Raw genomic sequence first — 16,208 nt, 5'->3', positions numbered from 1 at the left:
TAGAAGGAATCCTCAACCGCAGATTCTTAGAGGACAACCAAACCATGTCACCAACAGCGAACAAAACCTCCTGTCGTTTCCTATCAAAGTAGTCTTTAGATTTTCTGTTGGCCTCCTGAAGATTACCACGCACATCCGTCCAAACTCTTTCCAAATCACCGGAAAAATTCTCCTCCTCAGGCACTGCAGATCCCAACTTGGAGAACGACCCAAACGACGGATGTCTCCCAGAACAACAAAAAAATGGCGATCAACCAGCAGAAGAAGATGTATGATTGTTCAGAGCAAATTCGGCAAGTGGCAGAAACTCAGACCACCCCTCTTGATTGTCTGCCACAAAACAACGCAAGAACTGCTCAACATCCTGGTTTTTCCTTTCTGTCTGGCCATTAGATTCAGGATGATATCCGGACGAAAACGACAAATGAATTCCCAACCTGTCACAAAAGGCACGCCAAAAACGAGCCACGAACTGAGGACCCCTATCAGAAACAATGTCAGTAGGAACGCCATGAAGTCTGACAATTTCCTTGACAAAGGCCTTAGCGAGAGTTTTAGCGCAGGGCAGTTTGACGAAGGGAACCAAGTGACACATCTTGCTAAAACGGTCCACGACCACCCAGATGACAGTAAAACCCTCAGAGGGGGGAAGGTCAGTTATAAAGTCCATAGCCAAATGTGTCCAAGGAGCACTGGGGACCTCCAAAGGACAAAGCAACCCCGCAGCAGGAGTATGTGAGGACTTAGATCTAGCACATATAGTACATTGGCGCACCCACTTAATGACTTCCTTCTGCCATCCAGGCCACCAAAAACTGTGACCCACCAGTCTCTTGGTCTCAGAGATTCCGGGATGACCTGCCAACCGAGATTCGTGACACTCAACAAACAAATCTCTCCTAAAGGTCCCAGGCACAAACAACCTCCCATGAGGAGTGTTAGATGGGGCATTCTCCTGAGCTTTAAGAATCTCATCTTCCAAAACGGAGTCTAAAGCAGCTATCACAACACCTTCTTGTAAAATGTTTTCCTCTTTCTCAGCACCGACTATGGGAGAAAAACTGCGAGACAAGGCATCCGCCTTAACATTCTTAGTACCAGGGATGTAAGTAACGGAGAAATTAAACCGCGAGAAAAACAGTGCCCACCTAGCCTGACGGGCATTCAGGCGCTTGGCAGCATCAAGATATATCAGATTTTTATGATCCGTAAGAACCTGAACGGGAAATTCCGCACCTTCCAAGAAGTGGCGCCAGTGTTCAAATGCGAGTTTAATAGCCAATAATTCCCGATTACCAATATCGTAATTCAATTCAGTCTCCGAAATTTTTTTTGAAAAAAAGGCACAGGGATGTAATCCATCCCCGTTATCCTGAGACAATACTGCGCCAACCCCCACAGAGGAAGCATCAACCTCAACCAAAAACGGCCTAGTAACATCAGGCTGCATAAGGATGGGAGCAGAGGTGAACCTCTCCTTGAGATACACAAAAGCTTCAATGGCCTCAGAAGACCACTGAACCGCATCAGCACCTTTCCTGGTGAGATCAGTCAGAGGTTTGACAATACTAGAAAAATTTTTTATGAATTTTCTATAGTAATTGGCGAAACCCAAAAACCTCTGTATCGATTTCAAACCAATAGGCCTAGGCCATTCCTGCACAGCCTGAACCTTAACCGGATCCATCTCAAAACCTTTGCTGGAGATAATGTAGCCCAAAAAACTAATTCTCTGTACAGCGAACTCACATTTCTCCAGCTTAGCAAAAAGCGAATTGTCCATTAATAACTGTAATACCTCACGCACGCTCCGCCAATGAGACTCCAGATCTGGCGAATAAATCAAAATGTCATCCAAATACACAACCACATTTTTACCGATTAAAGGTCTAAGGATGTCATTAATCAGATTCTGAAAAAATGCAGGAGCATTAGTAAGACCAAAAGGCATAACCAGATTCTCAAAATGACCCACAGGAGTGTTAAAAGCAGTCTTCCATTCATGACCCTCCTTCATGCGCAACAGATTGTATGCCCCCTTAAGGTCAATTTTAGAGAACCACTTGGCCCCCAATAACTGGTTAAACAGATCAGGAATCAATGGCAGTGGGTAAGGATTGCGTACAGTAATTTTGTTAATCTCACGAAAATCCAGACAAGGACGTAAACCGCCGTCCTTTTTTTTTACAAAAAAAAATCCAACCGCCACAGGAGACTTAGAGGGCCTAATGTGACCGGCGGCCAAACTTGTCTGTATGTATTCCTCCAAAGCCTTCCTCTCAGGAATAGTAAGGTTAAATAAACGACTTTTAGGAAGAGTCGCTCCAGGGACAAATTCAATAGAACAATCATAGTCTCTATGGGGAGGCAAAACCTGCGATTCCTTCTCAGAAAAAACTCTCCAAAAATCCTGAATAGGAACAGGCAATTCTCCCCTATCCAAAGCTGCAATACGCCCGTTACAACACTTGTCATAACATTTATGGCTCCAGGATTTAATTTCACTGGTAGACCAATCCAGTACAGGATTGTGAAATTTTAACCAGGGCAAACCCAATATTACTGGAGAAGGCAAGTTATTCAACACTACCAAATCCAATTTCTCATGGTGAACACCATTAATAGTGAGAGGAAATTCACTGACCTTGAGAGTAATATTCTTCAAAGGGGAGCCATCCACAGAAACCACAGCAATGGGGGATGATAAAGGTTCAGGTTTTAAATTGAGTTTTTCCACGAATCCCCCATCAATTACATTCAGTGTACAGTCATGGCCAAAAGTATTGAGAATGAGACAAATAGTAATTTTTCCAAAGTTTACTGCTTCATTTTTTGTAATGGCAATTTGCATATACTCCTGAATGTCAAAGAGTGATCAGCTTAACAGCAATTACTGTACTTGCAAAGTCAATATTTGCCCAGAAAATGAACTTTAACCCCCAAAACACATTTCAACATCATTGCAGTCCTGCCTTAAAAGGAGCAGCTAACATTGTTTTAGTGATTGATCCATTAACACAGGTGTGGGTGTTGATGAGGACAGGGCTGGCGATCAATCAGTCATGATTAAGTAAGAATGACATCACTGGACACTTTAAAAGGAGGCAGGTTCTTGGTATCATTGTTTCTCTTCAGTTAACCATGGTTATCTCTAAAGAAACACATGCAGCCATCATTGCACTGCAACAAAAATGGCCTAACAGGGAAGAGTATCGCAGCTACAAAGATTGCACCTCAGTGAACAATCTATCGCATCATCAAGAACTTCAAGGAGAGAGCTTCCATTGTTGTCAAAAAGGTTCCAGGGCGCCCAAGAAAGACCAGCAAGCGCCAGGACAGTATCTTAAAACTGTTTCAGCTGCGGGATTGGACTACCAGCAGTGCCGAGCTTGCTCAGGAATGGCAGCAGGCTGGTGTGAGTGCTTCTGCACGCACTGTGAGGCGGAGACTCTTTGAGCAAGGGCTGGTTTCAAGGAGGGCAGCAAAGAAGCCACTTCTCTCCAGAAAAAACATCAGGGACCGACTGATATTCTGCAAAAGGTACAGGGAGTGGACTGCTGAGGACTGGGGCAAAGTCATTTTCTCTGATGAATCCCCTTTTCGATTGTTTGGGATATCTGGAAAACAGCTTATTCGGAGAAGAAGAGGTGAGCGCTACCACCAGTCTTGTCTCATGCCAACTGTAAAGCATCCTGAAACCATTCATGTGTGGGGTTGCTTCTCAGCCAAGGGAATCGGCTCACTCACAGTCTTGCCTAAAAACACAGCCATGAATAAAGAATGGTACCAGAATGTCCTCCAAGAGCAACTTCTCCCAACCGTCCAAGAGCAGTTTGGCGCCCAACAATGCCTTTTCCAGCATGATGGAGCACCTTGCCATAAAGCAAAGGTGATAACTAAATGGCTCATGGAACAAAACATAGAGATTTTGGGTCCATGGCCTGGAAACTCCCCAGATCTTAATCCCATTGAGAACTTGTGGTCAATCATCAAGAGACGGGTGGACAAACAAAAACCAACAAATTCTGGCAAAATGCAAGCATTGATTATGCAAGAATGGACTGCTATCAGTTAGGATTTGGTACAAAAGTTGATTGAGAGCATGCCAGGGAGAATTACAGAGGTCTTGAAGAAGAAGGGGCAACACTGCAAATATTGACTTGCTGCATTAACTCATTCTAACTGTCAATATAACCTATTGGTACTCATAATATGATTGCAATTATATTTCTGTATGTGATATTAACATCAGACAAACACTAATAAAAACCAGAGGCCAGCAGATCATGTGAAAATATCATTTTGGTGTCATTCTCAAAACTTTTGGCCATGACTGTAGACCCGCAATCAACAAACAACCGAAATTCCATTAATTTTTCCTGAGCAATCGTGGAAGCAGCTAAAAATATACCCTTGGAATTTAAACAGGCAATACGGGCGTGACTGACCATTTTTTTTTCTTTCTTCATACGAAGCTCACAGCCTTTAATCAAATGACCAGATTTTCCGCAATAGAAACACAAGCCTTCCGAAAAACGACGGTCTTTTTCTTGAGAGCGAGGTGCCACCGATCCAATCTCCATCGGTTCACCACTGTTAGTACACACATTATCATAACCAGAAACTGACATAGCAGAGGATTTGCTCTCATTAACCCTAGCACGCAGTCTTCTATCCACCCGTATAGCTAATTGCATAGCCTGTTGCAAATCCTCAGGTGTAGGATAAGCAATTAGCAGGTCTTTAACCCTTTCACTGAGCCCAGCAAGAAATAGACTTTTCAGAGCAGAATCGTTCCACCCTGTTTGAGTGGACCAACGACGAAAATGAGTACAATATTTTTCCACATTACCTGATCCTTGTTTTAAACGTCTCAACTCAGTCTCAGCTGATGCCACACGGTCAGGATCATCATATAATAGTCCTAAAGCAGAAAAAAAACTATCCACTGATCTGAAGCATGTATCACTAGGTTGCAAAGAAAAGGCCCACTCCTGAGGCTCTTTGCGCAAAAGTGACATTATGAACCCTACGCGCTGGGATTCATCCCCAGAGGACTTGGGTCTCAAACGAAAATACAATAAGCAAGCATTTTTAAATGAAAAAAATTCTCGATGTTCACCAAAAAATAAATCCGGCAAACATACCTTAGGCTCCAAGAAATATGCTCCAGGACAGTTACTCACGTGCTGACGGAGCTCGGCCACTTCCAGAGAGAGTCCCTGCAGGTGTTTAGCCAAATCCTGAACCGACACCATGATGGAACAAAAAAAATCTTTCCTTAGAGAATTTGCAGGCTGGACTTACTGTTATGTTCTGCTACCAAAGCTAAGGTAAGAGAGGAGATCTGTCCCTACTATAGGACTCAGCTGAATCCCTACGATGTAACAGGGAACCTGATCCTGCGATCAGACCTGCTAAAGTCCTAATCTAGTCTGTATGGAGACCTATAGATGTGGGGAGGGAATCCCTACAAGTACTAAGGACTGGGAGGAATATGGGACACCTCCTAACAGAAATAGTAGCAGACAGACGAACAAACAAAATAGATAGAACATAGAGGTCCGTAGACCAAGCAAACTAACAGAGTTAGATATAGAGCACAGGCTAGCTAGAAAGTAGATATACAATGAAGTCCAGCAAAGCCAGAAGGGCGGAGCAGGATTAAATAGGCCAACAAGGTCATGTGACCAGCAAAGGAAAAAAACCTAACAGCAAGGTTCTAACACCTATGCCATGAATGTTTTGATTGTAGAACTATAGACGCCATGAATGTTTTGATTGCAGAACTATCCCTTTAATCAAAATCACAGTGAAATATTTACTCAGTGAAGACATTGCTATAGTTAATCCCTACTTAATTTGTAACAACAATTCCCATGTAAAACATACTATAACATAACAATACCACCAGCACATTTGGCTTATATTGTTCAAATTGTAAAATACATTTTTTTTGTTCAGTTTATGATGATGTCATATTCTTAATATCTTAATGATATCAGCGTAAGTTAAAGTGCAATGCTATCTAAATGTAATTTTCTGTGCTGTCAGGACCGTATGTGGCGTAAAACCCGCACCATCAACAGTGGTAGCCGATGTGTTGGTGTAGACCCCAACAGAAACTGGAATGCTGGCTTTGGGGGTAACTAAGATTTCCCTTGTAATTACATAGAAGGATGTAAATTATATATGTGTAACTTAACTTAAATTCTTTGTAGGTCCAGGAGCAAGTTCTGATCCCTGCTCCGACTCATACTTTGGATCAGGGGCAGAGTCTGAGGTGGAAGTAAAGTCAATTGCTAACTTTATTAGAGGACACGGCAAAATCAAAGGTTTCATAAGCATCCACAGCTACTCCCAGCTTCTGCTTTTCCCTTATGGATATAAGTGTAGCAACCCGGCTCACTTTACAGAACTTGTAAGTCAGTTGCAAACTGATTTTCACAATTACTATGCACAAGAGCGAGACTCACATTTTATTATATAATGACAATTAATCCAAATTAAATATCTGTTGTGTTTTTCTAGAACGATGTCGGTAAAGCTGCAGCTAGTGCGTTGAGCTCTTTGTATGGCACCCAGTACAAAGTTGGAACAATCTGCTCCACTATCTGTAAGTGTACATGGTTACATTACTGTCGCTGTCATTCCTTATATTCTGGGGCTGTAGCACAGCTAGTAACAAATCAAGTTACGCTGTGAATCTAATATAATACATGTCCACAAACTGTTTCACAGGAACACCATTAACTAGCATTAAATTAACATTTTAACCCACCCCTTACACACTAATATACATTACACACTATTAGGACAACCCCTTTCCTTCTGCCCTATAAAGGCATAAGAAGTTTATAGAGAGGATCACCTCAAAGTAGAACTCTCTTCTGTAAGTTAAAGCAAATAGGCACTGCAAGGGAAGACGCTCTCTTGAAAACATATTAGCACTCATTGCCGTAGAAGTTATATGGCGCTTTAGTAGTCCTGCAATCAGTGTGATTCCCTGTGATTCTCTAATTGATCGTCTTACCCTTGTGTGCCACTGGTAAAGCCTCCAAGACTGGTAGTCAATGGAACAATATCAACTCTTTTTATCTGCTATTTATCCAATATTTAGAAGTATTTGTATTTATTAGCCATCCTTATTAGTGATGAGCGAGCGTGCTCGTTTAACCCTTTAATCGAGCAAGCTCGGGTGCTCGGCGAGTATTTGCGGCGTGCTCAGCATCAATGTTTGATCCACCGTGGCTGCATGTGTCACGGCTGTTAAATAGCTGCGACACATGCAGAGATTGCCTAACAAACAGGTAATCCCTGCATGTGCCGCAGCTGTCTAACAGCTGTGACACATGCAGCCACGACGCATCAAACATAGATGATGCTGAGCACACCACAAACACTCAGCGAGCACCTGAGCATGCTCGATTAAAGGGTTAAACGAGCACTCTTGCTCATCACTAATCCTAATGACTAGTGATGAGCGAGCACTAAAATACTTGGGTGCTCGTTGCTCGGGTCAAGAAAATCGTAATGCTTGGGTGCTCGACCCGAGCAACGAGCCCAATGTAAGTCAATGGGACACGTGAGCATTTTTCCGGCTGCCCTCCCCAGAAGGTCTGGAGGGGGCCTCAAAATTGGCCAAATCAATGGGAACACTGCTAAAATGATATGGGAACAGCATGGGAAGACCCCTGGAAGCATTTCTGACTGCCAGGTCACTGCTGTGAACAATGTTGTCAGAGTATTACGCCACTTTTACGGACTGACGATAAAACATACAAAAACTAAGCCAAAATGGATTTTCCTGGATAAAATGTTAAGGAACATCCTTTCCAGGGTAATGACTTGCATATATAGCAGAATAAATAACACCTTGGGCTTTGTTCACACATAGCATTTTTGATGCGTTTTTGCACATTTGCATTGCTTTCAACGGTGAAAAATACAATGTAATTGTAACATTTTACTACCTTATCTGGTCATGTTGTGTGTGAGACAAGATCAGACACATCCATACAGTGCTGAAATGACATGGGAACAGCATGGGGAAGACCCCTGTAAGCATTTCTGCATCCTAGGTCACTGCCTAAAACAGTGGTCTTCAGACGTGATCCTATATTATTGCAGACATTTTTGTCAATGTGACAAATATTAAACTCCATTTAAAATGGGCAAGGCGTGTGGCAAAGGACGGGCAAGTGGACGTTATGGTGATGGTGCACGCAGAGGCCGATGCCATGGGCAAGATGAAACTGTGCCTGCTGAGGGAGCCCAACATGTACCCACACCCACATCATGCCGACCTAGGTTCTTGTCCCACTTTCTAGGGGGGTTGCAGAATACCACTCTTGAAGCCAGACCAGTGTGAAAAGGTTATTGGTTGGATAGCAGATAAATAAATAATGCTTCCAGTCAGTTTGCAACCATCACCACCACCGTGTATTCCACACGGTCCAGTCTCAGTAGCCATGAGTCTGGACCACATTATTATTATAGCACCATCTATTCCATAGCTCTTTACATGTGAAAAGGGGTATACATAGCAAAAACAATTACAATAATCTTGAACAAAAAACGTGACGGCAACCATAGAATCATAGAATGGTAGAGTTGGAAGGGACCTCCTGGGTCATCTGGTCCAACCCCCTGCTCAAAGCAGGATTCACTAGATCATCTCAGACAGATGTCTGTCCAGCCTCTGTTTGAAGACGTCCATTGAAGGGGAACTCACCACCTCTCGTGGCAGCCTGTTCCACTCATTAATCACCCTAACTGTCAAAAAGTTTTTTCTAATATCTAATCTGTGTCTCCTCCCATTTAGTTTCATCCCATTGCTTCTAGTCTTTCCTTGTGCAAATGAGAATAAAGATGATCCTTCTACAATGTGACAGCCCTTGACATATTTGTAGACAGCTATTAAGTCTCCTCTCAGTCTTCTTTTTTGCAAGCTAAACATTCCCAAATCCTGCAACCGTTCCTCATAGGACATGGTTTGCAGACCAGTCACCATTCTGGTCGCTCTTCTCTGAACTTGCTCCAGTTTGTCTATGTCTTTTTTAAAATGTGGTGCCCAAAACTGTACACAGTATTCCAGATGAGGTCTGACCAAAGAGGAGTAAAGACCGATAATGACTTCACGTGATCTAGACTGTATGCTTCTGTTAATACATCCCAGAATTGTATTTGCCTTTTTTGCTGCTGCATCACACTGTTGACTCATGTTCAGTCTATGATCTATTAGTATACCTAAGTCTTTTTCACATGTACTGTTTTAGCTCTATTCCTCCCATTCTGTATATGCTTTTTTCATTTTTATTGCCCAGATGTAGTACTTTGCATTTTTCCCTGTTAAAAACCATTCTGTTGGTTGCTGCCCACTGCTCCAGTTTATTTAGGTCTTTTTGAATCCTCTCTCTCTCTTCTCTAGTATTAGCTATCCCTCCTAGCTTTGTGTCATCAGCAAATTTAATGAGTTTACCCTCAATTCCTTCATCTAAATCATTGATAAAGATGTTGAACAATACAGGTCCCAGGACGGAGCCCTGTGGTACCCCACTTGAGACATTCATCCAGCTGGATGTGAAGCCATTTACAACCACCCTTTGAGTCCGATCACTAAGCCAGTTATGAATCCACCTAACAGTTGCCTGGTCCATTGCATACTTGGTCATTTTTTCAATAAGGATGGTGTGAGATACTTTGTCAAATGCTTTGCTGAAGTCAAGATATACTATATCTACAGCATTTCCCTGATCTACCCAGTCAGTGATTCTGTCATAGAAGGAAATTAAGTTAGTCTGACATGACTTGTTAGTTACAAACCCATGCTGACTCTGGTTAATCACTTTATTCTTATCCATGTACTTACATACATGTTGTTTAATAATTTGTTCAAAGATCTTTCCTGGTATAGAAGTCAGTCAAACCGGTACAGGAGGAGAGAGGGCTCACAATCTACAAGGGATGGGTGAGGATACAGTAGGTGAGGGTAGAGATGGTCGTGCAGTGGTATGGTGGAGTGGTTGTTACTGCAGGTTGTAGGCTTGTCGGAAGAGGTAGGTCTTCAGGTTCCTTTTGAAGGTTTCCACGGTAGGCAAGAGTCTGGTATGATGGGGTAAAGAGTTCCAGAGTAGGGGTGATGCACGGGAGAAACCTTGTATGTGATTGTGGGAAGAGGAGATAAAGAAATCTTGTGAGGATCGGAGGTTGCGTGCAGGTAAGTACCAGGATACTAGGTCACAGATGTATGGAGAAGACAGGTTGTGGATGGCTTTGCATGCCAAGGTTAGGGTTTTGAACTGTAGTCACTGGGCAGTGGGAAGCCAGTGAAGAGATTGATAGAGAGGAGTGGTTAGGGAATAGCGGGGGGACAGGTGGATTAGTGGGGCAGCAGAGTTTAGGACAGATTGGAGGGGTGCGAGAGTGTTAGAAGGGCCACAGAGCTGGAGGTTGCAGTAGTCGAGGCGGGAGATGATGAGGGCATGCACAATTGTTTTTCCAGATTCTTGTTTGAGGAATGTGCAGATCCGGGAGATTTTTTTTACTTGAAGTCGGCATATTCCTCTCCCTGATCCTCCTTCCTCCCACCATGCCGAGTGCCCGGAGACAACTGATCCCACACTTGGACACTCGGTCCGCTTCAACTGGTGAAACAGGAGATCGCATGTAGCAATGCCAAAATATTTCAGCAGTCATGGTCACACGAAAGTGATGGTGGGAAAGTGCAATTACTGTCACAAAAGGTGGATGATGATGATGAGACACAATTGCCACCAAGTCAGGAGGAGGCCCAGGATGCGTACGTGGAAGACGAGGTGGTAGACGATGAAGTCACTGACCCAACCTGGCAAGGTGACATGCATAGCGAGGACAGCAGCACAGAGGGGAAGGGAGGCGTAGCACTCAACAGACAGGAACAAGCAGTGCGGCGGCCACAGACACAAGGTGGACACCTGTTCCCCAAAACACCAATACCAGGGAAGTTGCCAGTCCAACTTCTAGGTCTCCCGAGTCTGGCTATTTTTTAAAGACTGTCCCGTTAACCCCAAAAAGGCCATTTGCAACATCTGCCATGCCAGCATCAGCAGGGGCAGCAAAACTACCAGCCTGACCTCCACCTGTTAGGCACATGACAGCAAAGCACCCAACTAGCTTGGCCAAACGCCAGGATGCAGAAACAATGTCTGCGGGTGAAACCACTGCCTCTTCCCTTGTTGTACGTGCACGCCAAGCCTCTGTCCAAGTTGCAGGCAAAGATGTCTCCCACCCTGCGCCTGTCGTTGCACACTTGCAACCATCACAGTCAGCAACCTTGTCCACGTCTTTGTCCCAGCGCAGCGTTCAGCTGTCCCTACATGAGTCCTTGGAACGCAAGCACAAATACGCAGCCACCCACAGGCCACAATACTAAACTACCACTTTTCTCAACTGCTTGCACTTTTAGCGGAAGCTTTCCACAACCACATGGCGGCTGTCCCTCGGTACTCGGTCCCCAGCCACAACTATTTCTCCTGGTGTGATGTTGCTTTTACAAGCACAGGTCCCGAACATTATCCGTACCCTCACCAACACAGTTACTGGTAAGGACCACTAAACCAGAGACACATGGACAAGTGCTTGTGGCCAGGGATGGAACATCTCACTGATGGCACACTGGGTTAATATTGTGGAAGCTGGGATGCAGAAGATTGCGGGCCCTGGGTCAATCAGTGTTGCCCCCACATTCTACAGCTCCTGCACCTCCTCCTCTTTGGGCTCCATATCTGAAATGACCACATCAGTCGCAAGCTGGAAGCACTGCAGCACTGCCTCGGCCAAGTGGCAACAGGCTGTGCTGAAGATAATATGTTTAGGTGACAAACCGCACACTGCTGCAGAGTTGTTGAAATCTGTAACAGAGCAGGCAGATCTGTGGTTCTCAACACTGAAGCTTGGTCGTGTGTGACTATAGCCGGAACCTGGTGGCGGCTCTGAGGCTTGGCAACCTCGCACATGTACAATGACTGGCCCATGTGCTCAACTTAGTGGTTCAGCGGTTTCTCAAAACCTACCCAGATCTGCCAGAGCTGCTTGTGAAAGTACGCCGAGTGAGTGCCCATTTCAGAAAGTCAGCTACAGCTTCCGCCACCCTGACAGTGCTTCAGCAGCATTTGGTCACCGCTTCCAGGTCACCGACTGGTGTGCGATGTCACCATACATTGGAAATCAACGTTGCAGATGTTAAGAAGGTTTTGTGAGCAGCAGAGGGCTGTTGTTGAGTACCAGCTTTAACACACCCGTTGGAATTCAGGTCTGCTTCCGCACATAAGAGCTGATGAGTGGGCATGGATGTCTGACATCTGTGCCGTCCTCCAAAACTTTGAGGACTCCACCAAGATGGTGAGAGGAGATGACGCCACAATTTCCATCACCATCCCACTTCTCTGTCTACTGAAACTCTCGCTGCTCTCAATTAAAGAGGAGGCATTGCAGGTGGACCAAGGAACTATACAGGGTGATGCTACACAGTCCAGCCTCATCTCATCTCAACGCGGATTCGGTGATAATGAGGAGGAGGATGATGAGGAGGAGAACATGGACTTAAAGAATATGGTCCTGGCTAAGAAAAGTCTGTGTGAAGGTTTATGGCTGCTTTTTTACTGTGGACGGGCTCCAGCTATCTATAAGACTTAAGATACAATCTGGCACCTTGGCAAAGCCCAATTCTGTTCTCCCTCTGATATCTAACAAACAGGTCATACTGGAGAAACTTACACCTACTGCCACTCAGTGTCTTCAGCTCGTTTGTGAAAAACTAATGTTTGGGCAGCCAGTCTACCAAATAAAATTCCTGAGAAATGGAAATTGTGGATGGCTTCGCTTCTGGTACTCAGTGCTAATACCAAACCATGGCGTGCCATTCACTGGATATTCCGGGCTGGTTGGAGACAAGCTCATTCCCACAGAAAAGTACCAGTAAGCTAAGGAGATGGTGGCCTCTATCATCATGAAAGAGTTTGCTCACTGTCTAGGAGACCGACCACCGCTGCTGTCTACCTTGTGAACATTGTGTTAAAGCTTGCAAGGATTACATTGGCGAGTCTGGTTTTTATACTAAAGATCCTGCTGTGTTTTTATAGTTGTTTTTTTTTTAACATCTCTTCAAATGTGTATTGGAGTGAATTTTTGGCAGCCCTTGAAATTGCTGTATACGCAATAACAGTATAGGAGACCCACTCCATAATAATGGGAAGGACAATTAAAATAGATTCTATATTCTAGAATATTACCTGTCTTATCTGAAATTCGTTTACGGGTGAGCTATCGCAGTATGGATAGCGTATTACACCAATTCAGCCAGTTATTATTGCCTTATACTGTGTGCTGCAGAAAAAAATATAAATCTATTCTTTTCCCTATTGATACCGCTGTTAGATGCATTTACAATAGGGATAGGTGCTGCTAGGTGGTATCATCAGCTCGAGATGAGTGTTCATTCTGGTCACATAAATCTCTTCCACAGTCCATATCTTTTTTTTTACTATTTATTTGGCCTCATATACAAGTCATGACTCTGAAAATAATGTTTCTTAACATTTTTTCAAGGAAAATCCACTTTAGCTTCGTTTTTGTATGTTTTATTGTCAGTCCATAAAAATGGCATAATACTCTGACAGTATTGTTCACAGATATGCTATTGGTCTGCGACCAAGTGTAAATAGGTTTGAAAAACACACAACTGTTAAACTTTAAATGGAGTGTAATATCTGGCACGCTCCCCAAAATGTCACGATCATTACGGCAGTAATATCGGATCACGTCTGATGCCAACAAAGGATTTTCAACCAAGTACTAGAAATGAACATTTTATTTACAATTATTTAATCTGTCCAATTACTTTTGGTCCCTTTAAAAACAGGGTGGCACATGTTAAGGAGCTGAAACTCCTAAACCCTTCATCCAATTTTAATGTGGATACCCTCAAATAAAAGCTGAAAGTCTGAACTTCAACTGCATCTGAATTGTTTTGTTTAAAATTCATTGTGGTAATGTCTAGAACCAAAATTAGAAAAATGTTGTCTCTGTCCAAATATATATGGACCTAACTGCAGCTATGGAATATCTAATACCTCACTAATAAACCGCCAATTCTCTCCCTAGCTCAGCAGCACCTCTCCCTACTTTGCCTGTCTGAAGGGTAGACTGTGATGAGCATAGGGTCACCGGGTCTGATATAGACCCGATGATGCTATGCGGCCAGCCAATCACTGTAATGCCACAACCAACATGGCTGCGGCATTACAGTGAGTGTCAGGAAATCCCCGCATGTTTATTCACTGTTAAAACAGCACAAAAAATGCGGGGCGGGGACTCGAGCTCCCGCCCGAGCATCCTGGAAATACTCGCCGAGCATCTCGAGCAGTGAGATACTCAGGCGAGTACAGAGCAGGAGCAAGCATGCTCGCTCATCACTACTAATGACCCAATGGACAACTTTGAAGTACCAAGTTCATCAACCATTCCTGGTTATGAAGAAGATCTCTCTTGTCATCCATTATTTTAGTATCTATCCTTGGTGATGCAAAGTGTGCCACACCTAGTGATCTAGGGGTGCATTTTTTTATCCCTGATTATCCTGTGACTTAGTTTGTGTTCTTTCTTTGATGTTTGTGTTTTCTGTGTTGCATTGTCCATCTTTGATGATCTTTTATGTTATTGAAAATTCAGTTATTTACCTTCTGGTTCCAGAGATGTCCTGACGTGAAGACACCCTTGACTTTCCTATTTACAGCTTTATACTACTTATTGTATAATGCCACACTAGAAATGTAATGTTATTTATTATGTATTAATATCAGCTGAATGGGTTGCCTATTACTTTGACAACCCCTTGAATAGGATATAAGCTACAATACCCTGGAGGGTGCACTAAACAATGTATGGAGCTGTGCCCTTGTGGCGCTGTACACTGTTTACATGCATCCATGCCAGTTGTCGGACCCCACCATTCTGAAATTGATGACCTATCCTAACAACCCCCCTAACATAACATTTTTTCTTGGTGCAGATCAAGCCAGTGGTGGAAGCATTGACTGGACCTATGACATAGGAATCAAATATTCATTTGCCTTTGAGCTAAGGGACACAGGACGATATGGTTTTCTTCTTCCATCTAATCAAATCCTGCCAACGGCACAGGAAACCTGGCTGGGGCTGCAAAAGATACTGGAGCACATACGAGACAATCCTTATTAAGATCTATTGGTCCAAAACCAGAGTTTATATAAAATGTCCATTGTTTCTCAAGTTTTTTTTATAAAAAGCTTAACATTATTTTTTTATTTTTTATTCTATTGATTTCTCTAAAACCTCAATGTACCAACATTATCATTGTGTATGCAGAAATAAAGATAATATTGCAAAACTATAAATCATCATACAATAATGTTTTGTACAAACACATCCATGTAGAGTAAACTCATATGTGTAGATTTTAAATGTTCTATCAATCAAATCTTGACTGTGTGGTGGGCAGCTTGTGTCAATTACATTTGCTATTTGGGCAAACTACCTTCGCTTGCTGAAATCTAAGAATAAAGTAATATTCCGGCACCGAAGAAACCTCTATGAATCGGAAAAATAATTTATTAAAATATAAGATCGTAATATAAGACCAATACAAAAGACTAAAACAAAAAAAGGATATATTCCTATAAACACAACACTAAAGTACTGTAATTAAGTTAAGGCGCGTAAATATAAAACAAATATAGTGAATAATACCAAAGAAATCCAGGAGATTTATAGGTGTATACTTGGGGCCCTCATGTTTTATCAACCTACTCTATTTAAATATTTGTGTATATGGGGCTGAAATGTAGCGATAAACGCATGTTTACTGATAAAGCTGAAAATTAGTGTTTGTATTAATGATCAGCGTATCCATTACTAATGATTTCTAGCTAATGAAAAGCACTTGCATTATTTTGAAGATGGAGGAGCTTTTAAACTAGGATCTGGGGTGAGGGAGGGTATTCGTGCTAATAAGGGGATAGATAGAGTAAACAGAGAGAGTGGGACAGCAGGGGTTATAGAGGATCTTGGGGGGGCTGGGATATGCAAGGAAAGTAGCTGAGTAGGAGGAACAAATGGGCTAATAGTATTAAATGTTTGTTGGCAAATGCAAGAAGTCTGGCAAACAAAATGGCTGAGCTGGAGACTCTTAT

At 43.0% G+C, this 16,208-nt stretch overlaps 1 protein-coding gene across 1 annotated transcript in view; it reads left to right on the top strand.

Moving 5' to 3' along the window:
* LOC141165108 (carboxypeptidase A2-like) overlaps positions 1–15,237 on the top strand; it is a 30,612-nt gene extending 15,375 nt beyond the window's left edge. Inside the window, exons 8-11 of the mRNA XM_073650750.1 lie at positions 6,055–6,145; positions 6,222–6,421; positions 6,532–6,616; positions 15,050–15,237. Of these exons, the coding sequence (XP_073506851.1) occupies positions 6,055–6,145; positions 6,222–6,421; positions 6,532–6,616; positions 15,050–15,237 (564 nt within the window). The remainder of the gene's footprint in view (positions 1–6,054; positions 6,146–6,221; positions 6,422–6,531; positions 6,617–15,049) is intronic.
* Positions 15,238–16,208: the final 971 nt, after the last annotated feature.

The sequence above is a fragment of the Phyllobates terribilis genome, unplaced genomic scaffold (genome assembly GCF_046119375.1).
Source record: "Phyllobates terribilis strain yellow unplaced genomic scaffold, ASM4611937v1 Scaffold_11__3_contigs__length_659146591, whole genome shotgun sequence".
Lineage (NCBI taxonomy): Eukaryota > Metazoa > Chordata > Amphibia > Anura > Dendrobatidae > Phyllobates > Phyllobates terribilis.
Note: the sequence above shows the minus strand (reverse complement) of the source record. Positions and strands in the feature narration are given on the sequence as shown.